The sequence below is a fragment of the Corvus kubaryi genome, unplaced genomic scaffold (assembly GCF_017639235.1).
Source record: "Corvus kubaryi isolate FWS band 111438036 unplaced genomic scaffold, C.kubaryi_AGA036_p1.0 37308, whole genome shotgun sequence".
NCBI lineage: Eukaryota > Metazoa > Chordata > Aves > Passeriformes > Corvidae > Corvus > Corvus kubaryi.
The window spans coordinates 21,051,030-21,076,983 of NW_024581096.1; the positions used below are offsets into that span (position 1 = coordinate 21,051,030).

The 25,954-nt window shown below is 40.5% G+C and overlaps 1 protein-coding gene across 2 annotated transcripts in view; it reads left to right on the plus strand.

The window, feature by feature from the left end:
- The window catches only part of CUNH18orf25 (chromosome unknown C18orf25 homolog), a 45,237-nt gene extending 21,303 nt beyond the window's left edge, over positions 1–23,934 (plus strand). Inside the window, exons 3-5 of one of the 2 annotated variants that reach the window (XM_042028787.1) lie at positions 12,739–12,921; positions 17,193–17,319; positions 20,959–23,934. In XM_042028787.1, the coding sequence (XP_041884721.1) occupies positions 12,739–12,921; positions 17,193–17,319; positions 20,959–21,142 (494 nt within the window). In that variant the 3' untranslated portion in view covers positions 21,143–23,934. Of the gene's footprint in view, positions 1–480; positions 3,520–12,738; positions 12,922–17,192; positions 17,320–20,958 lie in introns of those variants that run through there. The other variant, XM_042028785.1, reaches the window with a different exon arrangement.
- The last annotated feature ends 2,020 nt before the right edge of the window (positions 23,935–25,954 follow it).

Below are 25,954 nucleotides of genomic sequence, written 5' to 3' on the forward strand. Positions count from 1 at the left end.
CATGAGCTTTGGGCCAATTCCACCTGTGTTTAGCAGCCTGTTTATAAAAGGGTCCAAGTGTGTAAGTAAAATGCACGTAATTATTCAGGTTTGTCAGTTAAAAAATAGCATTTTGGATTGCAGCTTAATAGAACTAAACGTGTTATTGTATAGTGGTTTTGACACCTTCAGTTGAATTCAAAACAGAAATTGCAAGGGAACTGGAGTAATTTGGTAAAAAAAGAGACCTTTGTGACAGAATTGTCTGAGACTTCTAGAACAAAAATAATTTCGAAGCCAAAATTTCTATTATAACCTCAGTGGGTCTAAAATGTCATTATAACAGTAATACTGTTGGTTAATATATGCTAATTCCTCTCCCATTGTTGTATCCAAGGGGCAGAATTAGAAAAGTTGTTTTCCTGAGTTAAAATGCCTTAATAAACGATATTATGTTCTTACTTAATGATGTCTTATCAAATGGCCTCAATGTCTTTAAAGCTGGCTTCAGTCGTGCTGGGGGATCTGGAGGAGCGACCAGGGAAATTCCAGGATTGCTTGACAGGGGCACCGTGTGGGATAGGAACTGCATAGGCAATGTCCTGGAAGAGGCCATGAACTGCTTTGCCGAGATGCAGAGGCAGACAGAGGAGAAATTTCGCATGTGGATAGAAAAGCTAACCCATCTTGACACGGACGAAGAAAGCAAGCAACAGCTGGAGCCCAGGGAACCTAAAATCCAACTAGTTGGCCAAAGAATCCCCCCTACCACACAGTCAGGGGCTTTCGTGCAGATGCCTGATAGCCAAGTACTTCCTCAGCAGCCGTTTAATTCGTACGTGGGCTATCAAAATGCCGATGCCGCGCTAGAGTTTCCAGCGACTTTTAATAACAATTTTCCACCTGTCTTTCCAGAGAATGGGAATATGGCAGAGCCTGATCTGAATCAATCATAAACTTTAAAAAAAAAAAAAAAATCAAAAAAAAAAATCAATCTGATCTTTGCAATCTTGATGTTATTTTGGATTATGCTAAAAAAACGAGGTTTGCTTTTCTCTTCGTATGTGTTTGTTCTGTTTTCTCTTCTGGGTTTTATTACCATGATATTGTTTGTTTTTCTTAATTTATAGTGACTATATGTAGTTTAAAAAAAAAAATCACAGTATACCCACCTGCATGTGCCAGTACACACATCTAAACACCTTTAAAGGTGTGTGGGGGAAACCACCCTAAGCTTTCATCACCAAACTCGGAAAAATAGAACTTAGAATCCTTGTCTAGATACCCCAAAAACAGTAGGGCTGTGTTTGCTACAATAGGAGCATTCAGGGTATTCATCCAGATGCCCTTTTTGCATGTTAAAACATTTATATAAGGAAATAAGTTTTATATTTAAAGAGGTAAAGCACCCTAGAGATCCAGACTAGATACAGACCCATGACATTTCCTTAACTCCATTCACTCTCAAGTTTTGCAACTTGAACACGCCTTCTTCATTTTTAGGCAGAACTAATAAATAAGCTCACCCTAAAAATGTAGCTATCTATAACAAGCGTGAACAGTGGATTTCATTCCTTTTTGGTCTCCCATTTGGCAGTTCATTCCCTGTCCAGGGTTTTTATCAGTGTCACTGCTGTGTTGCATGTGGCATATTTATGGAAGCAGCTGTCTCACCCCGTGTGCACACACAGGCACATGCACACACGTCTACATGTGTTTGGTTTGGGTGCAAGTCATCTCCACTAATTCCTGGTGTCTGCTTTGCTGTTCCCTGGGTCTCAGTGGGAAGAGATAAGCTTTCACTGAGGATGCCTCCTGGCACTGTCTTTCTCTCCCATGAGTTGTGCCAAACCTCGCTTATCAGCGGTCCCCAAGAGATAACTTTTGGGTGAGATGAGTCACCCCAGCCTGTGCACACAGAGCAGCCGCTGCTTCCTCCTGTAAATACGGCCCAGCCACATCCTTCATGCTGGAATAAAAACAGCCCTCTCTGCCCTCAGATAAACAGTCATCAGGGGATGGGTTGGGCCTCGGCACAGGAATTTAAAGGAAGGCTTGATAAGTAAACACCGTGGTGGTCTGATAGCTGCCGGCCTGGGTCAGACCAGACTGCGTGTGAACACCACTGGAATCATTCTTTACTTGTGATGGGGAATGCCACAACATCAGATTCATTTGAATAATGCAAGAATTTGGTGTTTCGCGGATTCTTTTTTTATACTAATAGTTATCCTGAATAGGCAGGCTTGAAACTGTGATGTTTAAAGTAGGATTAATTTAAACAATATATTAGAAATATTTAATTCTTCTTACTATTGCTACACCCAGGGATTTTTTGGTCATCTCTCCAATAAGGCCTTCCTTCATGTGAAGTGACTTCTCTGTAGCTACCAAAAAAATGTATAGTTATCATCAGGTAGAACTTAATAAAAGTTTCTAATGAAAATTAAATCAAAATTTTTACAATGGAAAACGAAAGTGCAGTTTAAGTAAAGAAAACGCTTAGGTCTCCTTTAGTTCAGTTACTCTGCCTTTTAAACCACAGTCACTGTTTTTCCTAATTATTTTAATTTGAGTTCTTTTCCTCCTGTTGGGAGTAACCACAGTATCTTCTGTTGGTCAGGCTTTTTTTTACCCTCCCAGAAGTCAGTGGGAGTTTTTCCATCAATTTGTATGACAGGTTGGATCAAACCTGTAACAGGAACTCAAGAAATACTTTTTGTTATTGGTATAATATCGACACTGGTATTTTAACATTATTCTTGTCCTAGACTGACTTTTTTTAAGTATATGATGCCTTCATTAAATAAAAATCAGGTTAGAGACCTGTGTTATTTTCAGAGTAACTGTTTGAAAGACTATGCAGGAGATAATTTTTAAATACTGGGATAAAGTCTTTTCAGATCACCTCCATGTGTAATTTTGATACCAAGATTTTGATATTAACTTGTTAGAAAACTCCCTTGTCTGAAATAGTGTGCATTTCAGGTAAAAGTTAAACTAGTTGTTCTATGTTTGATTGCAATCTAAAAACTTGTCTTCATCTGTTTAAAAAAATTTTTCAGGGAGGAGTATTTGCTGATAAAAAAACCCCTACCAAAATGGATCCTTCTGGTGTTCATAGATTTTATATATATATATATATATAAATATATATATAAAAATATCTTTATGATGATGATAAGAGCAGAATATTTTAAAGCATGACAACTTTATGAATCTTCCCCTGCATGCAGAAGCAGCTTTTTGCACTGACTGGTTTATTTTAATGTCTGTATGTCTGTAAGCATGCCCATAGTCTTTTTTGTAAAATAGTATAAATGGAACAATTAGGTATTTCAGAATAAATTGTGTAAAGAGTTCAGTTGAACTTACTTATCTCTCAGATTGAAACATCTTTACATACATATCTCAAAAATGGTTAACAACTTAATTGGGTTTGTAGCCAGTGAAATTTCTGCCAATTTTCAATGTCTTGGTCACATAGTCTTTAAAAAAGAAAAAAAAAAAAAGGAAAAATATTGAAATAATTCAGTGTATGAATAGATAAAAATTTGGGTTTGGTTACTGGAGGCCAAAATTTAAATCTTTTATTTTTATCCATCACTGCTAATTGTTATTTTCAACGCAAGCAGCTGTGAACATAAAAGAGCAAGCAGAGGATGACAGAAGTTCAGCATATAGACTTTAAAGCTGTACTCTTTCTAGGATAAAATTATCTCAAGGCTCCCAGAAGGTGGAGGAAATAGTTCCTACTAGATGTAATTTTAACTTAATTTCCCCATGAAAGCTACCTAGTTGAAGGCTGAAAACACTTGTGCAAGGTCAGTGGTTGTAAATTGTTTTGTAAATGGTAAATAATGTTTTCCTTTGGTCACTCTTTCCACTTGGCTCAAAACCAGAGCCAAATCTTCAGCTGTGTCACAAACCGTCTCCTTTGAAGTGAAAAGTGTGCTCTGATGTGCACAGCTGGGTATCTGCTCCATGAGCTGGTTTTCCACGTGGGGAAGTATGTTTGGGCTGAAGCTGAGAGGGGAACCCCACCTTTCTGTTCAGGTGTAGTGTAACCTGCCCAATGAAGGATTGGCCAGTTGCTTCTTGATCTGTATTCTGAGTCCAGGAGGTGCAGAGCCCTGAAGGAACCAACCTCCAGATACCAAAACTAGTGATGAGTCTGTGTTTTAGCTGTGTGTGACAGTCTTTGGCATCTCTTTGAGAAAACAGGTTCTCAATACATAGTTTCAGATTTTATTTTTTTTTCCTCCTGGGAATATTTTCACTATATTTTTATGACATGGCTGCAGTTGAGTTTGTCATGATTTCCATTATAAGCTCTTATTTTCAAAGGGCTTTGACTAGAAACCCTCAGGGAGTTAAAATTTCTTCAGATGAAATTTTAACATAAATTTTTATCTTACCCATTCTGAATCTCATGGAAACAGTCTGACTTATCTAAGACTACTTTAGGGCTATCAGAAGGAAACTCATCTGCTTTCCAACCCTGAATTACATTTTGAATGTATGTTTATGCTCACATCTCATCAAAGTACTTCAAAACCACCAAAATTAACAAGTAGGGGAGAAATCAACAGGAGTTTTGCACAGGCATGGAGAACCACAGGTAATTTAGAGTTTCTCTAATTGCCCCAGGATTTATACTTCAGAATGGTGTAAAGAAACATTTTAGTTCCTTTAAGGAATTTTACTTACGGTTTGAATAGGTCAGATGCATTGAGTCAGGTGAGCTGGTTTAGAGTGGTGTAATTCCAGGGATGATGGTGCCAGTTTAAACCTAACTGACCTGTTCATAGAATAATGGAATTTTGGGTTGGGAAGGGACCTTAAAGATCATCCAGTCCCACCCCTGCCATGGGCAGGGACACTTTCCACTACCCCGGGTTGCTCCAAGCGGCATCCAACCTGGCCTTGGACACTTCCGGGGATGGAGCAGCCACAGCTCCTCTGGTTCAGGCTCCTACATCATCATTTTATGTATTTAATTAAATATTTTTAAAACGGCAGCTGTTCCAGCATAGGAGCAGTGGAGCACCTGTACAGCCCTGGAGTTGGGATTTAGCAGCAGGTGAAACACAGCGACTTGGTTCACATTTTTTGTGCAAGCACAAAAGAAGTAAGCCTTTATATAAAGGCTCAGTTTAAATTTCACTAAATGTCAAACTGACATTGCAGTAAAAGGATTTCCTCCTAGAATCAGTCCCTTTTTAGGAATCCTTGGAAGTCCAGGGGCTTCAGTGTGCAGTGTTTTTGCAGGCTTGGCTGCAGGTTCTTCCCAAGGCATTCATGTTCCTTTCAGTGGGTTTTCTAAGGAAGGTCTTTAGGAAGAAGCATCTGAATGGTCAGGTTTTATTTGAAAAAAAAATTAACATGCAACATAAACCAAACTCAAGGCAATTTTTTCAGATTTTCTATTGCAAAAATAACAGTGCAGGGAGAACAAAAAAGACAAAATGTAAAACTTTCAGTATCATTTTTAACAGTACTAGAACAAAATAATTCAGGCAGAAATACACATTTATTTTTTTAAGATCAATGTCTTTTACTGTTTGTGCAGGATTGTTGGGTTATTTTATCTGAACTGCTAGGGTAAAGACTGGAAAACCAATCTTAAATTCAATGAAACGGGATTGTATTTGGCAGTTATGGTACAAATTGAAACGTGTTTATTATCACTGATTTCTCTTTTAATATATTTTGTCTCTTTCTGTATCCACAACTGTATGTGGATAAATTTATAATAAATTTATAATATTTCAAGGGCATTAAGAAATTAAACCCTAGCCCCACTGATAGTAGTAGAAATTTTCTACTGATTTTAGTGGGGCTAGCATTTAATCTCAATAAAAATTGCACTTACTCTGCAGTTTTTTGTCCACAAAATCCTTCAGCTGACCTTGAGGGGAATCTTTTTCCTGATGAGGGTGTGTAAGTCAGGCCAGTTGAGTAGATGTTTTTAAAATAATGGGGGTCTGCACTGTGACTACTGCAGTTACACATGTTAGAACAAAAGCACTGTGTGATTTGTACTGTAGAAGCCAGAATAATCAGGCTGATTGATAGAGATGGACAGTACCTTGCAAAAATTGGTGTTTTTCACAAATTTCATTAGTCTTGTGGTGTTAGATCAGCGAAATGAAGGCACATGGGAAAATGGTCTTACTAAGTTAGGAGGGATTTCAAGTGCAGAGCAGTGGAGCAGGGGATTAGTGTGGACGATCACAGGCTGCATCAGTCCTGCGGGAAGGGGCAGTTTGTGCTTGGAGAAGTGGAATGTTTTCTGCAGGGGTGCGTGTTTGCTGCCTTTTCCTAATGGAAGTTGCATTAACACAGGGAATTACTTACCTTTTTTAACTGCCGTGGCTATGTGAGGGTGTGATGGTTTCCAAAACCCTCCTGAGACACTTTTCAAAAGTAAAACTGGGGAAGAGATCTGGTTGATATATCTGCTACCATAATTATTGCATTTTAGGCAGCATCACAGAAAATAACTCCTATAATGCGATACAAAGTGGATGCCACTTCCCGGTATTCTCAATCCACAGCCATATTCCATGTGCCTTTGCTTAACGCACAATGAAAAATGCTTTATTATCTTCATTCATCTTTTGGTAAATTAAATCCAAGATATTTTCCATCTAGTCATCAAAAAGCCTGAAAGAATGAATGTTGTTCAGCAAGACTTGAATTTTTGAGATTTCTTTTCATGTGATATATTAAAAAGTATCCAGTCTGAGAACAGATAATAATTTGATCGTGTTGTTTTGATTTAATTTTATAATTATGGTTTTAAAAAAACACCAAACAGAAAAGCTTTACTGTGTGAAATGAAGGAAAATGTCAGAAGTGGATTCACTGATAAAGTTCACTTTATGATTTTAGAGAGAATATTGTTACACTGCTATTGTTTTTTATTGTATTTACAATGTATTATTTGCTTAACCCTGTAAATTTTGAAATGTAACTACTGTAACCTGGAATAAATAAATAAATCTAAATAGCAATGAAGTGTTTCATGTTGCTAAACAACATAAAAAAGCAGAGATCTCCAGCCCCCCACTCCCTTTTGGGAGTCATTTTAGGGTTCAGGTAGTTTGTGCCATTTGAGCTGCACATGCTCTTGAAATGGCAGGTCTGGGTCATGTTTTAAGTAATACCAGGTTTGTATTTTTTATCTAAAACAAAAAGACTGTCACTTCACTCTGTAGTTTTGTGTATCAGTACTTTCTGTTTGGATCAGTCACTGATGTGTCCACTGTAACACTATTTTGGCAAGTCACTTAGGATAAATCTTTTCAGATTTGGCACACAAAGTACTTGGTTTTGTTTCAGTTGTTTCAATTAGGACCATCTATCTGATCTTAAAACATATAGATAATAAAGTCCATTCTATGTTTTGTGTAATCTGGAAATAAATGGGCATTATCTCTTAAATTTAAGCATCAAGTGTAAGTGAGGGCGTTCGTAAATCTTTCATTATTTTAAAATGTCTCAGTATTCTCGTTACATAAAAATAAATTCAATTTGGAGTAGTGAGGCTGGGATCATCAGTGCCCACAGCCAAGTTCACAGCCAAGAGGTGAAGGTGAGGCTGGCAGAGGCTGTGTCTCCTGTGGTTCTGTGTGTAGCCTTTTTAGCTTTTGCACCTTTCCCAAAAGCATTCCTGAGCACTGCTTCTAAACTCCTCAAACATTCACCAGTTAAAAATAGCCCAGTAATTGGAGGGGAGTGTTGTTCTCAGCTGGGCTCAGCACCTCTGCTCCTTAGCCTTGAGCAAGCTGCAGGCTGCTGCCTGCCTCAGTTTCCCCCGTGGACAAAAGGAGGTTAATAACCACCTCGGAGCTCTCCAGGATCCACTAATGGAGAGCTTTTTGTAAGAACAAAGTGCTGTAATTATTGTTGCTGTTGTTACTGTACCTGTTCTGTGTGTCTTAAAGCTTGGAGTGATATTCACACCGAAATATGACTCCGTGTCTCTTCCTTGCAGAGACAGTGATGGCTCCAGAGGGCAATTCAGACCACCAAAATTAGGCTTTTAATTTTGGATTTATTTTAATCGGGATAGTCCTCTGGAGATTTCAGTCTTTTTTCCTCTACTTGTAGAGGAAATGTAGCAAATTTTAAATCCCATCCCTGAGGCTGGAATTCATCTTGCTGAAGTTGAGCACTGTAAAATTGAGGTGCCTGCTCTAAGGTGGTATCTAACCTTTTTCTGTTTGCTGGGGAAGGGGAGAAGATGGTGCTCATGATGCTCCAGGCTGCAATTTCCAGGCGGAGATTGCCTGACTCTGAACTTCCTCTGTCTGGGGAAGGAGTTTAGGTGATGAGCTCAGCTCTGCATGCCTAAACGTAAGAAAGATTAAGAGAAATAATGACTTGTAGTCACTCACAGAATGGTTTGGGTGGGAAGAGACCGTAAGGCTCCTCTCATTCCACCCCTTGCCATGGGCAGGGACACCTTCCACTATCCCAGGCTGCTCCAAGCCCTGTCCAACCTGGCCTTGGACACTTCCAGGGATCCAGGGGCAGCCACAGCTGCTCTGGGCACCCTGTGCCAGGGCCTGCCCACCCTCACAGACAGCAATTCCTTCCCAATATCCCGTCTGTCCCTGCCCTCTGACACTGGGAAGCCATTCCCCCTTGTCCTTTCCTTCCATGCCTTGTCCCCAGTCCCTCTGCAGCTCTCCTGGAGCCCCTTTAGGCACTGCCAGGAGCTCTGAGGTCTCCCTGGAGTCTGAACACCCGCAGCTCTCTCAGCCTGTCTCCACAGATTTCAAGAACTTAATTCTCCACTCAGGTTCTGCCAGCTAATACATTGTGTTTCCTTTGCAAGGGTAAACAGTGCAGTGCAAAGGGACAGTGCTTCTTATGGAATGGCTGCTTTTAACCTACAGCTGAAATTTTACGCTTGAGTTCCCCTTTTTGCTTGTGCTGCCATTATAATGAAGTAAGGGATAATGGGAGTGTGGATCTTACAGCATGGGTTAGGCTGCTGAGTGTTGAGATGTGGCTCTAAGAAAAGCAAGGGAGCAGGTAGCAGATGAAAAATGATTTAATTTTCTGTGTTGCAAGTTTAAAATGAGAACTGGTATGAGTAGACCTGGATTTTTGTGCACGTCTCCTGATTCAGTTGTTCAGAGTGGAATTAGTTTTGATGAGCTGTGTAAATTAAGGGAGAACTGGACACTTGGAAATGCTGTTCCCGTGATGACCTCTGCCTCTGAATTCTTTGGGGAAGAAAAAAAGAAAGCAGGCTTTCCCTCCCCCCTTACAGCATTAAATGTCAACAGCTGTATTTTGCTGCTGGTACTTATTAACTTTCAGCCTTGCCTTTTTCAAGCATTTGTTGCTTTAGAAATGAATTAGTGCTTGTCACCAGGGAAATGTATTTTTTCCAGCTACCTTGGGTTCTCAAAAGATGTAATTTTTCTAAAGTAGATAGTTTAAATTACTGACCAGGAAACGTCCTAACTGTTCTACAGTAAGTCTTGGTTCTGGCATGGTTTGTCTTGATGTCTGTTTTTTAATCTGGTGAAGTCCTGTTACAGTCAGTAATTACGAGTAGTGTCTCTATTATAAAGAAAAGATGATGAATTATACCTATGGTTGTAGTTAACCCTTTTTATCTTTTCAACTGAAAGCATTTTTTCACTTTATTACCTAGCTGAAGCCAACTGTCCTTATTTCTTGGTACCATACATTCACTTTGCATCACATCACTGGGTGATCACATACTTGGCTAGGGAAGTATTATTTATTTCCAAATTTAACCACTCCTGTCCCATCCATGCAACACTGAAAAGGAAACAGGCTTTTGGGAACAGAAGATTTTTATAAGATTTTTTTTTTATAGGATTTCACTGCAACTTTCATCTAGTTGTTGTTGCCTGCAACTTTTTTGTTGTTTGGTTTTGTGTGGTTTTTGTTGACTTTTTTTTAACACACATAAGCATTTATGCTTATTTCTTCTTTTATAAATATGGGAAATCTGAGGATTTGTTGCAGTGTGGTGGCCATTGTCTTGGCTTTGTTGGTCATTTACTGGTGATAGGTATGGGTAAACCTGGTGTTGGGGGCCTTTTCAAATTTCCGGATCTGATCCTGAAAGGCAAGGCTGAGAAAAGCAAAAATAGACCTCTGCTGTGATTGCTTTTTAAATAGGAAGCTTGTTTGGGGTTCTTTTTTCCAGATTGTTAAATTGGTGGCTATTACCCTGACAAATATAATTACAGTGTGTAAATTATATTGAAAATATTTTTGTCTTTTTGATGTATACTGAATTTAAGCTAAGTTATAAGGTGTGCTCTTTGGAAGTGTGGAAGATACAAGAGTGGAGCTACAGATAACAAGTTTATGCTTGTATTTCCTACTGATGAAGACTTTCACACAAGTTATTTCTATGGGTAGGTGATGAGAATATCACTCTGCATGTATATACATTTATTATACATTTTTGCATGATTATACATGTAGGAGTGGTACAATTTTGACTTGAGACTATTGGTGCCTTTTGTCCAAATACAATTTTACTTGTGTAGACATGTCTATCTAAAAATCAAATTTCGCTTCTGCTTTTGGAGGTCTGAGTCAGAAGCGAGAGAAACAAAGGCCTGAAGGAAAAGTCCAGAGCTCCTTAAATCTTAGATAACCTGTTGAAAAAATGGTCAAATAGTCAATATTGTACTTGACCCTCGTATCTTCTGCACTCGACTGTTTATTTGTACAGCTCACATTATATATGTTCACGCTGAACTCTGATGATAAGACTGAAAGAAAACATGCCTCCCATGATTCAGTCCAGCCCTAACTTCTGCATGTAATTTAATCATCAGCTGTCACAAATAATTAACTGAACATCAGCCAGCTTAATTTTGAACTCGGTATTCCATTATTTTGTAACTGCATTTAAAAAAGACAAAGATTGCCTTCCAGTTAATTACCAGGAATTCTGTTCCAGTCATAATCATCAGCGTTTCATGTTGCGAACAGTTTGGTCTTTAATACATTGGCATTTAACTACTCATTTATTTTTGTTGGATCTGTTTTAAGTTTGTAATGTAACATTGTTTCATGGAATTGTTATTTTGGAGGCAGGTCTGATCCGAAATGTTTTGTGAATTTCTTCATACTTTGTTGCAAAACTGATCTTTAGTACGACTTAAGCAAAACGTCACTCTCTGATGAACTGTGTTGCTAATCACAAAATAGAGGTTTCTGAAAATAGTCAGTTGAACTATATTTCAGGCACCAAGTAACTAAAAAACACCCCCTCCAAAAAAGCCCCAAAACCCAAAATCCACTCTAAAACCCTCAGAAAAACAGCTTTTCAGAGAAGTAAATCTGAAACTTCTAGTTCATCGTGTTCTTTCTGTCTTCAACAGCCACTTAAAATTCCGAAAAGAAACCAGTTTTTCTTAAGGCTTTTCATTTTGTTCTTTATCACTTTAAAAGATTTCATTGGTCATTTTTGTAACTCTGAAAGTCCTGTCTTCCTGAACACATTCTTAGTTTATTATTATTTTGTATTATCCCATACAAGTTGTACCCTCCATGTGTCACACCCATAACAGAAGGTCCTGCAGGTGCTCAGCTGCAGAACTCAAAGAACCTCCATGGAGTTAAAGAATTGCAAAGATGCTGAGCTTTGGCCCAGCCTCTGTTTCTCTCTCATCCTCATTTCTGTGGATGAAGCCTTGGCCCGTAGAAAGTTTTGATTTTCTCATTTGGGGAGGGGGAGCACCAACCACCTTCATCCACACTGAGTCAGTGAACTGCAGCTGGGGCAGGTCATTTGAGCTAAAACACTCGCATCCTCTCAGAATTGCATTATTTATCCATCCTCTCTACTTCCACATCAGTCTTTGTCTTGAATTTGCCTGGTTTTTTTCTGAGCCTCTTCTGTTTCTAGCATACTTTCCAATTATAAGTGATTTTCATTCATCACAAAGAAATTAGTTCGTCCTAACAAAACAGATCAAAAACAGTTTTTTGTTACTCCTCAAGGACTGATTTCAGAATCACGTAAGCAATTTTATCTCCCTCTTTCCTCCTTCGTTACGGTGGCCAAAAATGCATATGACAATCATGTTGAATGAAAAGCATATTTATCACTGCACATTATAATTTTGTGTCTTGTTACTCTTGATCTTAAAAGAAACCCCAAACAAACAACACCAAAAAACATTGCAATTTTGAAAAATCCCCCTGCCCTTGACAGGTAAATGTTATGAAAGGAAAGTTGCCTAATGTTAAATTCATTGTCACTGGATCAGTTAGATGAAAAAGTTAGTTTTATTCAATCAATCCTATAAAAATGTAAGCTGTCTCTTGACTTCTGTAAAATTCTCTAGATATATATCTTGTCTGCCCAATTTAATGTCCTGTAACTTATTATTTTTTATTTTAAACTGGAGGTTTTATCCTTTCAAGATTGTAAATGTAACATTGTCAGATATGGAGATGTTTATGTGTTAATGTAAAAGACAGTTACACAAATAACTGATACTTTGATAAATGTGTTTTTCTGACACTTGTGTTTTCTGTGTATGCAAAGGTCAAAATGTCTCTGTAATCTCAGGCTATGTTCATTAACTGAAATTTAATAATTCATACAATTTACCACTATGTAACTTTAAGCGCTTCGTGTAGGACGTTGCATTAATACTTAAACAAATTATTTGTACTTTTTGAGGTGTCTTTCAGTCTGTGCTGATTTGTAACCCATGCTGCTTTTCTCCCCTGCAGATGGACCCCCTGTTGTCGCTCACTATGATATATCAGACACAAACTCAGACCCAGAAGTGGTAAATGTGGACAATCTGTTGGCAGCTGCAGTGGTTCAAGAGCACAATAATTGTTTAGGAAATCAAGACTCAGGATCTACCTGGAGAACCAGAGGGCTGCTGGATGAAATGAGTGCTGATACAGGTTTGTTTAAATTCTCTGACATTTGTGCCAGCATTGCATTTGGTGTCTCTCCCTTTCTTGGTTTCAGTATTTTTGTAGTTTATACAGCTATAAAAGCTCCATTTGTGGATTTTGTGAGAGAACAGGACAGGTGCTTATTAAAAAGGTCTGCCATTTACTCCAAAATACAAGTGATAAAAATTGACAAATATTCCTGCAATATACTTTTGACAGTAATTTTCTTAGCTGTTTTTTCTTCTCTTTCTTTTTCTTGTAATTACTACAGGGAACTTAGGTCTGGGATTTTGGTGGTGTTTTTTTTTTAAATGAAGGTGAGCTAATCTTCTTACTGAATGATTGATTATGACAACCCATGCCACCAGCTAGTCAACTGGTCCTAATCTCTTTTTCAGTGTTGGGATTGCCTGTGTATCTCTTTTTTTTTTTTTTGGTTTGTCTCTTTATATCTCTAAAATACAAGCATTAATTCTTCCCATATTCCATCTGCATTTCCATCACCCCTTAGAAAATTCGACAGCCTAGCATTGGGTAAAGACGAAGGGTGCAGAGGTGCTGGTAGGTGGACTTAGCATCTAGAGACAGCAAGGAAATTTCCTTCAGGAATACTGTGGAAGAACTCAGGGAAGTTCATGAAGCTCATGAACACTGTTCTGCTTCACTAGCAAAAGAGCTAAATAACTACATGAAACACTGTAGTGTTTTGGATGTTAGCAGGGGTTATTTTCTGTCGGCTTCATCCCACAGCCTTGTATGCCATCATTTTACTTCCTTTCCAGTCATTTTTTAACTCCCATGTTAGGATTTCAGACTGCACAATACACGTAAGTTGTGCTGCCGTGGTGGAGCACAACAGGTTTGTGTTTTGTGCTGTGTTTCCCAAACATCTCCTGCCACAGGGCACCCACATGGGGAATGTTGTGGTGGCTCTGAGCTGCTTTTCACTGTCTATAAGGCTTAGAGAAATGCAATTACATGGTCCTTTGTAAAGAGATGTTCCATTACTATGGAGTCTACAAGTCCATGATTTGAATATGAGAATCTCTGTGCGTTGTTTTCACTGTGGTCCATGGCTGGATGTCATTCAAGCCTTTTTGAAGCTTGCCTGTGTTTTCCAAGCTCACTGGTATTTTTTGCAGGACAGCAGCTGACTGATAGCTATTTGACCCCTAGCAAGCCCAGTCCTTTATTAAGGGATTTATTACGCAATGAGAACAGCTGAAATCACCTGTATTACATAGCACCAATGGATCAGCACACCAAATGAATGTAAGGAAATAAAAAGCAATGTTTCTTACCAAGCTCTCTTCCACTTCTCACTTAAAATGCTGCAGTGCAGGTAGAATTTTCTTTTCCTTCCTCCACCTATATCCAAGGGCACTTGCAGGTAAAAGAAAACTGGAAACATCAAGAGACTTCTTCATCCCTGGGAACGTTCATGTGGATTTGGTCCTGGTGTTATGGCCATGTCAGCAGCTGAGAAGATGAATCCCTTTTTGCTCGTGCATACACCTTGCCCTGCAGCCTCAGTATACATCTGACTGCACCTTTGCCAGTGCTGGCCTTTTCGTACCAGGTCTAGGGCTGCACATTGGGAAAGCAGAATTTTCAAATCTTGCATCTGGTTCACAAGTGTAATCTTCAGCCAGTATCTAGTTTAGCAGACTTTATAGAATGTGTTCCCATGGGAAAATAACAACATAAGCATCTCTATCTAAACAAAAAATCTTATTATACTATCACATCTTTGTGCATGGGCTGTTTTGCAAGCCCTGGTGGTGTAGGGCAAACAAAACATCACTTTGGGCGTCGTCCTAATGTTCGTGCAAAGAAATTAACAGCGTGGGCATGTTATTAGGCATGGAATTTGTATGGCCAGAGGCTGTAAATCTGTCTGTGTGCTATAATCCTGATTAACACCCAGCTACTCTTGCAGTATTTACTCTGCTAATCATGGTTTCGCTGCTGCTAATTATCTTTTTGTTGTCTGAACTTAAAGCTATGGTAATATGTGGAAGCTCTTTTGGGACTCCAGTTTATACCTCTGGGGATTCTTTTTGGGGCTTTTTAAGAGCTGGTCTGCTTTGCACTTCTGCCGGAGATTACCCTGTCAAGAAAAAGAAGAGTATTGTGGCATTAAAACAAGATACTATGGCCATGGGCAGGGACACCTTCCACTATCCCAGGGTGCTCCAAGCCCCCTCCAACCTGCCCTAGGATACTTCCAGGGATGGGGCAGCCACAGCTTCTCTGGGTAATCTGTGCCAGAGCCCTACCACCCTCATGGGGAAGAATTTTTTCCCAATATGCCATCTAACTCTGCCCTCTGGCAATGTGAAGCCCCCAGCACGTGAATCAAAGCCTCTGAGCGCTTCCATTTAATGTTTCACAGTCTGCCCAGACACTTCTGTTAAAGAAATACCCATGACCCATTTTTGGGCTTTCTGGCAGTCAGTGATGTATGCCAAGAAATGTTCAGCTGAACTGCAATGATAGGAAGAGACTGTCTGGGCTAGTAGTTTGTTTTAAGTTCAGCTGACAAATATTTTTAGTCTTGTGAGATGGAAACTCCTTCAGGTACCTGGCAGCACATGGGTTTCCTTCCCTTGCCAACCCTGATCAGATCACCAAGGATCTTGTCTTTCCAAAAACTGAATATGCAGCATGGTCTCTGCTCCTACAAAAAAGCTGGAGAGGGACTTGGGACAAGGCACGGAGGGACAGGACACAGGGAATGGCTTCCCAGTGCCAGAGGGCAGGGCTGGATGGAATATTGGGCAGGAATTGTTCCCTGGGAGGGTGGGCAGGCCCTGGCACAGGGTGCCCAGAGAAGCTGTGGCTGCCCCTGGATCCCTGGCAGGGGCAAGGCTGGACAGGGCTTGGAGATCAGATCCCAAGGCCAGGCTGGACAGGGCTTGGAGCAGCCTGGAATAGTGGAAGGTGTCCCTGCCCATGGCAGGGGGTGGAACTGGATGAGCTTGAAGGTCCCTTTCAATCCAAACCATTCTATGATTTTATTTGCTTGCATCTTTCCCTAGTGCTTAAAGCAGTCATTAGAAAGTTTCCCTGGCACTTGTTTTAAGTTTAATTTCTTCCCTCTGTTTCCTTTAATCTCCCTGGGGGTATAATCAGTTCTGCATGTCCGCACACCTTTTAAATCCTGTGGATCATTATTGCTTCTCCTCCTCCTCTCGTCTTCAAGGAGGTGTCCACTCAAACTAGATACACATAAAATATTCACCTACTCTCAAATTTCCTGCTCAACAAATGACTCTTCCCCTGTGTAGTACAGCTGAGCAAGTGGTTTTTAAGTAGGTTGTATCACCTACTTCATAGCTGCCCAGCGTCCCCCAGGCTAATGATAGAGAATTAAGCGGAATTAATAATCTTCTCTTTTTCCTGGAAGAAAAAAAAAAAAAGAGAGAGTAGAAGTTATATCTTTTAATTAATTGATTTTTAAAGAAATCTATTTTCTGTGAAAGAAGTAATAATTTCAGCTGCTTTGTGTTTCCCATGCAAGTATTATCCTGTATGACTCAACACAGCTTCACTAATTGGGGTGAAGAACCCTCTTAGCAGCACTTGGCAAAAAAGGCAAAAACATGCTGTGGCACACTTGCTGTGAGTATTTAGAGAGGGCTTGTGGTTTGACTGACTGACAGACTGGATGGCATTGAAGGACTGTAATAAAAAAACAGCCCTGCTGCATATGGGCCTTAAGAACACCACTTTTTCTCTTCAAGCATTTGTAATAATGTTAGAGCAGATGTGTGAAGCAGCACAGCCAGAAACGGATGAGTTTGCTGTGTTTTTTCACTGACCAGCTTCCCCTGGTTTTCTATTTAAGGGAATTAAATTAATTTCCCTTTATGAGTGGGATGTTTCTATCCAGCCTGTAGGATTTTTTTGCTATAGTATCACTGTATTTGCTTAGATTGTTTTGTTTCTTAATGTCAAAGAGGTCTAGGGGCAGTTTAGCTCTTAGCACTGTCCTAACATTTCAGCTGGAAATTTTAATTGTTCTTGATGCAACAATCAGGCTTTGCTCACATTTGTGTGACAGCACCATCACCACAGCTATTGACACTGGCTAAATCCAGTGGTTTTCCTGTAGCAGGTGATAAACTGTGAGTTTAAAAACTTGGTCTAATGAGATTTTCTAATCTCAGTGTTGTTTTGGTCTTTTGTTAGGTTGGGAAACTCCTTTTCCAGCTGATTTCTGAGCCATGCAAGCCATTAAACACTGTCTGTATTCCCATTTTCCCCATCTGTAGGTCATTTGGATCCAGGCTTCCTCGCAGGTGACAAAACCTCTTGTGGTAATGCCCAGGCCAATGAAGAAATTAACATTGCCTCTTCTGACAGCGAAGTAGAGATTGTTGGAGTTCAGGAACATGCCAGGTATTAATTGTTTTTTCTTGCTGTAATATTACTTTCATTTTATCAGAATGTCTGTATTACCAAAATCAATAAAGAACTGCTGGCCTTCACTTCTGTGGTTACCCATCCATGAATGATGCCCAAAAGGCAGCAAATGTTGCACTTTATTTTTCTGTTCTGCTGGTCGTGGTGATGTCAGAATGAATTTTTCTTTAGAAAGTGACCGACTTGGTAATTATTCAGATTAAACTTGTGATTCAATATCAAACATTACCTGGCTAAACATGTGTAGTATAAAAATACCAAATATTGAGATACTAAATGTACATACCTCAGGAATTCAGATTTTAAAGGTATATGTGAATATGCAAATAACTAAGTGAAAATCTTTATGTGGGTTCTTGTTTCCTTTCAAAATATTAACTCAAATTTTTTTTATTAGCTTCTACTTTGTTTAATTAGTCAGTAGGGGTAAAAATACTATCAGTTTTTCAATGGCTAATGTCATAAGATAGCCCCTTTAGGTTAAAAATCAGATAATTATGAATCTTAATTTTATTTTAAGATTCAAGAGAAGTCAAAGTAGATGAGGGTAAGGGTGCCAGAGGTTTCTCTCTCAGTCAGAAACCTGTCCAGCTGTTCTTCTTGGTAGGCATTTTTTGATGTAACTCTTCATCTTTGGTCTATGGTCTTTCCTTGCCTTAAAATATTATGAAGCAGTTGAACAAACCTGACATTTTCTTATACTGTGGAATGTGAATTTGGTGAATTAAAACCAAGTTAAAACAATACCTAGACAAGCTCCTTCCAAAACTTTTCTGAAGCCTGGTGCTTGCTTGGAGGCAGAAGAGGGGTGGAAGGGACAAGGAACAGAGCTGGGACAAGGAGCAGAGTTCCTTGTTGTCCCTTCACTGCATCTTTTTTGAGGAAAGAAGAAAGAAGGTGTGCAGGACCCAATTTCCCAGGCAGGAAACTTTATGGATAATGTGGGCACAGCCCAGTGCTGTTGGATGTGAAAAAAAGGAAATTTTCGGGTCCAGAAAGGGGGATTTAGTCTTTGCTTTTAGAACCGTCTAAGTCCTTGCATGGCCTACTCTTTTGCAAGATGGTAATTCCTTAGGAAGCAGCTCTCCTGGCTGTTTATGCAGCAGAACCCAGGGCTTGGAGGGTCTTTGTGCTGATGGTAAGGGGTGTGGATTCACCCTCCAGCACTGGCTGGTCTAAGTCTGTGCAGCACTGCACACAGGACCCTTGTGTTGCTGTCCCCTATTTGAAAGCTTTCCATGCTGCTGCCTCCATGATACTCATCCTCTACAGGAATGGAAACGTGGAGTAAATGCAGAGTTGCTGTTTAAAATGACTTTTAGTAGATATGGACTGAAATTATTTCATCAAATCAGGCTGAAAGCACTCTTCTGTGCTTTCCTTTGTTCCTGTACCCATCTCCTACAGACCAATGTTCACTGCCTCCCTTGAATACTCACTCACACGTTTCAGTTTGAATCCTATTTAGAGTTTTATTTCTCTTTCAGGCCTAGGCTTGCAGTTATGAAGTATTGATGGGCTTCTGACAGGGTTGTCATTTGGACAAGAGTTAGGTTTTTGATTGGTATTTTCTGCATGCTTAGTTAGTGTGGTGTTTGGATCCTGGTTTTTATCGTGCTCCCTATTCCATGTCCTCGTTGGGCTGGTGTGAGTCGTGACGCCCTGGAGTTTGTCCATCCTTTGTAGTTCTTCAGATTGTTAGTGAATTGGTGCTGTTTCTCATCAATGGGATATTACTGGATGTTACTTGGCATCTACTCAGGACACCAAGTCATGTTTTTCAGTTTGTTTAATTTTTCACTTGTAGATTTTTTTTTTTTTTTTAAATCGTGCATGCATATAAACCAGTTTTCCTCTAGTTTTTCCTAGGAAGCTTTTTTGTATCCCTCCTTTTTTTTTTTTTTGATTGCCTTTATTTGGTATCCTCCCTTAGCGACAGATTGGAAGCATGTTCCCTGAGCCCATGTTTGACTGAACATTTTGCTGTTGGCTGCTTGCATTACTTGTTTGAGGATAAACACTTTTATTTTTCCGAGGTACCGTTTCTGTGAGATAATTTATGGCTCGGTTTTTGTCATCTTCAGGAAGAAATGTTAGTCTTAGCTTTGCCTAAACACTGAGGACTGTTCTCAGAATGATGTACCACAGTCCCAGAGACCAAACATCATATTTTATTTGCTCTGCCTACAAGCTTTTCTTGCCAGTTTGATTAAAAATATTTCTCCTTAAAAGAAAGCTTTAAAGGAAGGAAATCCCATACATTTGTTAGGGTTCCAGGGTCTAACTGCTAATTCTTTGTAGATACATACTTTAACTATGTTTTTTTAAGACTGGAGGAGTAATAGAAAAGCCATTCTGAACATCACATCCAAACCTAAGCAGCGTATCTGAGAAGTCAATGAGACATTTATATTCAGAGAAGTTACAGCTCAGAGAATGAGATTTTTCATTCTATTTCATGAAACTCCAACCAGAAGCAAGAGAGCTGAGCATAACCTAAGTAGTTTTGGAGAAAATAAATAGCAGTAGCTTAAATTGGATTAAATAAAATGTAAATGTCAGGGGTATTTGATCAGTGCAGGAAATCCGAGTTCCTGAGATACACGTGCCTTCACAAAGAAATGGGAAAAGGTTACCCCAGCAGCCAGAACACCTCGTGTTTGTCCATGCAGCCACCACCAGTGCTTACAAAAGCAAAACAATTTTTGGAGCACTAGGTATCAAGTTTTACTTGCCTCTGTAGGATTTGCAGCTGGAAATGGAGTGATCATCCTAAAGCCTCTAGTAAATTCCTGTCATCACTTCATCATACAGCAAAATTATTCTACCTTTCATTTTGCATTTCTTTTTTCTAATTGCTGTTAACTTGTGCTTCATTTTTCATGTATTTATTATGAATATAATAGGTAAAAATGCTGTGTGAATAGGTACCTGTGTATCTTGCTTCAGCAGGGCACTGGAGCTTTATCTTCAAATACACATTTTAGTCTCATTGGCTGTGGTCACTTAAAGCTTAAATGTTTTGCTGACGTGGGGCTGAACTGTTGTCAGTGAACAATTCCCAGCATGTTTGTGATTTTCAGTTAAGAAGACCAAAACAACAAAAAAAAATCAAATATAACAGCTGTAATAATGTAATCAGCAAGATCTCTTTTGCAATTATTGTAATGAAAGTATCATTACCTCCTTGTTTTAACATGGCTTTAATTTAATATTGCAGTATAGATTTTCTTTTTGTCTCAGGCAGCCTCACTTCAAATTTTTCTCTTTTTAATAAGTCCAGTGGGTAAAGCTCCTAGCAGGAAATTGTGCATGGTGCTACACATGGTGACGCAGGCTTCCTCAAGATCATTGGGATCCATGCACATACTTTATAAAGAATATCACATTACACCCACTGGCATTCCTTTAGAATAATTTAATCCCCACCAAATCCCCAAATTTAAATTTAGCTTTGTTCACTGGGTATTTGAGATGCCATGGACTCTACAAGTGGAGAATCCAGTTTGGAGAGGGACGTGCTAATCAGATGATGATAAAACACTGGAGGTGGGGATCTGGTGGCTGAGCTGAGCGGTGTCCCTGACGGTGTTTGTGTCCCTCTCCTCGCTGCAGGTGTGTGCATCCCAGGGGAGGGGTGATCCAGAGCGTGTCCTCCTGGAAGCGCGGCTCGCCGTTCGGGAGTGCCCAGCCCACGCAGCCTTGGACAGCAGTGGCTCCCCAGCAGAACTGGTCCTCGCCCCCAGAAGTGGTGGACCTCACTCTGGACGAGGACACCAGGCGCAAATACCTCCTGTAATGCCGTGTCACTGTGCTCCTGCCCCCTGCCCTCCTGCCCTCCCTGCCACAGAAGTTCAGAGGTTAAAGCATCACCTCTGCAGGCCTCGTCCTTGGCACTAGGAAGCTCGAACCCGCGGTGTTTCTGCACGTCCACAGGAATGTAGTATGGCTTCAGTATCACTTCAAATGGTTTTGCCTTCTCCAAGGAGGATTCTTGCCCAGAATTAACAGCACCAAATTTAAAACACATCTGCAGTTACTAACGTGTGTGTGTATATCTGACGGAATAACTGCGTGCAAACTTAACATCCTCCCACCCTCCCCCACACCTCCTGACTCCAGGACGTTTTTAATTTATCAGTATCTTGAGTTTCTTAGTAGAAGTTAGTGTGTTGCTGTGTGAGTGTCAGTGATTTTGAGAAATGCTGTGTCCTCACTGATTTCAGCAGAATCGGACGGTATTCAACACTTCCAAAATTTGGGCCAGGAGTACTTTTACCCAAGCTGATTTGGTTATGTTACCAGCAGGAGGGATTGTCTATAATGCAAATGGCCCATAACAAATGCACTGAACGGCTTTTAATTAAAGCATTTTTATTTTCAATGTAATTTATAGTTTATACTCTTCAGTGCTGAGTCTTCTGTCTACTTGACTACTGTGTTTCACTGGTCAATTCCCACAGCTTGGAATGGCTAAAATAGTAATAGTAGTGACTTAGGAACAGCTGATCATTGCAAAAGCACAGGAAAAGGAAATAAAAAGCCCAGCATTCCTCTGCTTTTTAATTATAGCTGAACTTTTTTTACCTTTATCTGAGTCTTGCCTGGAGTAGATGAAGGAGAGAACTGAAATGTTTTACTCATAGTCCCCGTTTCTACTGCTGCTTGTTTGTGTCATTCACCATCTCAAAAAAAAAAAAAAACAAACTCAAATCCCAAGCAAATTCCAAAACCCCAGCCTGGCAAAGGGGTGTTCAGCTGGGACTGTTCCTGGAACTTGTGGGGCCACTCAAGTGCTTAAAACTGTCCTAAAAAATGTTGCAGGATCGGGGTCAGAAACTAAGGTTGTGGGTTTTTTAATTTTTTTTTTTTTTTTAATTAGTAATCTGCACCATTTCCCTGGCTTTCAGTCATGTCTCTCATGCTAGTTTTGGAAATTCCATGATTCAGGAAACACTTTCTACCAGAATATTTACAAAATCAGTGGAACTACTCACTTTAGCGGGCTGCAGTTTCTGTGGTGTATGTGGAAATTCCTGCCCCCCCTCACCTGTCATTTTGAGCCTTTCCCAAGGCGAAAACCAAAGATTAGACTTTAACAAGATGATATTATTCACTTTAAATGTCTACTGTGCAATTGAAACATTCCTTCATATTCCGGATGTTTCTGTTGGGAATTTTGTACAGCTCTGCCATTGGATTTTTTACTATTTAAGGCTGAACAGGGGTGGTCAGGACCTGGGAAGTTCTGCTTTCCTTTTGTGTCGGCTGGTTTCAAAATTTATTTGGCTTCCCATAATTTTATCTGTGGGCAAAATAAAAAAATTAAGACAGAATTACCTGTGTTGTCACATAAAGGAAAAACAGCCCAGCAGGGGGGTATAGTTAGTAACAAACATCTGTTTCTTCCATAAGCAGAACAGTTCATACTGCACTTTACAGAACAGCTAGGTAAGGATTGATATTCCCACTTCCAGCTTTCTAGAACATTGAACACAAGTGTCTTGCATGGCCAGAAAAATATCTGTGGTGGTTTTAGTGACCGATTCCTTTCTGTGGGAGGGAGGGGAGCGTGGATGGAGCCTGTGGGCCCCACAGCAGGGAAGGGCCCTGTGCTGCTCTGCCCATCCTTTCTCCTCGTGTTTCCATCAGCTGTGGGCTCGCACACCTGCTGTGAAGGTAACTTTGGAACAGCCACCTCCTGTGGCTGCTTCTTCCCGTTTCAGAGAGTCTCCTGAAGGTCAGTTGTGGAGAAAGCTGCAGGGACCCGTTTGCAGTCCTTCCATGAAAAAATGCTAACTAACTCTCCTTCTTTTTCAGTTTGTATATGATGTGACTTCCACATGTACATAAAAACGACTGCCTCCTAACCAGACTTCCTCCAACTGTGCACTGTGTTTGTTTAAACAGCTCATGTATGGTAGTCCAATGCAGGTTTTCTTTTATTTAAAACACTATATATTTTCTCTTAACAAATTTCGAGGGTAGTGATCTGAAAAACGCAATCACTGGATAGGTAGGAACTGGTTTGGTTTTGTTTCTTTTAGTATTATTATTATTTTTTTTAAACTTCTATTTTTTAAAAAGAGCAAAAAAATGTGCCTGGGTGGTTTTTGCTCTTCTCAGCAGGAAAGAGAGAAGTTAGCCATTGTATGGCTGAGAACCAATGCACTTGGGCCCTGGTCCAGAACCCACTGGGGTCGGTGTGGGGCTGCCCATTGACTTCAGTGTGCATTGGCTCGAGCCCTTCAGGATTTAGCAGTTTTCCTGAATTGCTGGAGTGTGAACTTGGAATCTTCTATAGTGAAGACAAATCATTGCTCAGAATATAAATGTTTAAAACATGCGACTCTAGTTAAAAATAAAATCTGATTCTTCTCGACACTCACTATTTAGTTCTCATTTTCCATCTAGTATTTAATGGTCTTTGGAGAGAAATAATAATAAAACAGAGTGTTATATATATATATATATAAAAATATATATATTTTTGGTGCAAGATGAGACCTTCTGTTTTTTGAAACAAGTCTGTAGCATAAAGGTTAAACTATTTTAAGACAAAATAAAATAGAGTGTATTATTTAAACAATATCAATTTGTTGGGTTTTTGTTTTTCCACTTCCATCAAATATGCTGCTGTGTGTCACATAACCGAATTAAATCTGTAAGTTCTGGGTTACAGCTGCCTGAATTCAGCATTGTTCCTTGCTGTAACGCATGTAGAATTTTGCACGTCCAGAACATTAAAGTGATTTCCTGGCTGCAAGAGCTTCCTTTTATCTCAGACCAGGGCAGGACCAACACTTCTCCCTGTAGTGCTGGTGGGGGTGCCAAGGGATGTGCAGGTACCAGTGCCAAGTGGCTGCTGCCCGTCACAGAATCCCAGGACAGTTTGGTTGGGAAGGAGCCTTCAAGCTCATCCCATTCCAATCCCCTGCCATGGGCAGGGACACCTTCCACTACCCCACGTTGCTCCAAGCCCCGTCCAACCTGGCCTGGGACACTGCCAGGGATCCAGGGGCAGCCACAGCTGCTCTGGGCACCCTGTGCCAGGGCCTGCCCACCCTCACAGACAGCAATTCCTTCCCAATATCCCATCCATCCCTGCCCTCTGGCACTGGGAAGCCATTCCCTGTGTCCTGTCCCTCCATGCCTTGTCCCCAGTCCCTCTGCAGCTCTCCTGGAGCCCCTTTAGGCCCTGCCAGGGGCTCTGAGCTCTCCCTGGAGCCTTCTCTTGTGCAGCTGAACACCCGCAGCTGTCCCAGGCTGGCTGCAGAGCAGAGGGGCTCCAGCCCTGGAGCATCTTGGTGCCTCCTCTGGACTCTCCAGTAGCTCCACATCCTCCCTGTTTTGGGGCTCATTGTGCCCTGCAGTATCCCTTCCAGGGATGCAATTTTGGCACAGCCTCCTGAGTCCTTCAGGTGTCTGAGCAACCTTCCCACCATTATTTATCCAACTGCATCCCCCTGTCCCATCCTCCCAGACCTCTTCTGCTGGTCAGTGAGACTGTTTGACTCAGAGACTGATGCTACAGGGCAGATCTTCTCTGGGCAGGGGGTGGTGCCAGGGTGAGCTGTGTTCGGAGAACCTCGGAAATGTATCAGGGAATTGGGAGCCACAAGTAAAGAGGAGTATACACAACTGCACTGTGCTGAACGTGGGGTCCTGCTGCCTGCCAGCCCTCTCACAGGCAAAATGGAAATGGGAATAGGAATAATAATAAATAATAAATAAAAAAAAATAAATAATAATAATTCAATACCTTTCCAGTGTTTTCCATGCATTTATCACAAGAGTAAGCTCCCAGTGCAAATCAGGAAAGTAATTTATCCATGTATTTTAAGTACCAATATGGATAATGAAGGTAAAGTGAGTTGGTTTTCAGCCTAACCAAGTCCTTCCCATTTGTGAAGCCTGAGAATACAAATTCTGGGCATGATGGTCATTGCAGAGGTGGGCACCAGCCTCAGATTTTATTTTGTCTTTATCAGCAGCTGCATGAGAACAGCACTGTGGAGTTTGGTGCAGATGTGGGAAGAGGACAGATAAAATATCTCCTGAATCTTTTCTTTATCACCAAGAGATACCCAGAGTCTGTAGGCTTCAGGATACACTGAATGGAAAGCTTAAAATTCCTCCTGTGGCACTTGGCACCTCTTTATGTAGGAGCCACTTGACTTTGTGGGAATTGCTGTTTCTGGGGCAACACAAAAACTGATCAAAACTACCCAAAACCACATTAGATTTTATATTGTGGCTTTCCCAGTGAATTAGTTGCAATGCAGATTAATTTTGTGGCTGAAAGTTTAGTTTGCCTGCCTTGTAATGAGGGCTGAAAGGGTTTTACTAAGTGGATTAGTTCCCCAGTTCCCTGGAGGATCTGTAAGTGGTGTTCTTTGCTGAAGACATCACCTCCCTTGGCTGAAATACTACCAGTTTTGCCTCTTCTTTTTGGGGCTGTCATCTCTGAATGTCAGCTGCTGTGGCTTTCTCTCCAGAGCACCCCAGGGATGCAGTTTCCCTTCTGTCTGCACAGGGAAGGAGCAGAACGCCTGCAAAAAGCGAACTTGGGATGGACAAACCCTGCATTTACTGACAACTTTGGTGCAAA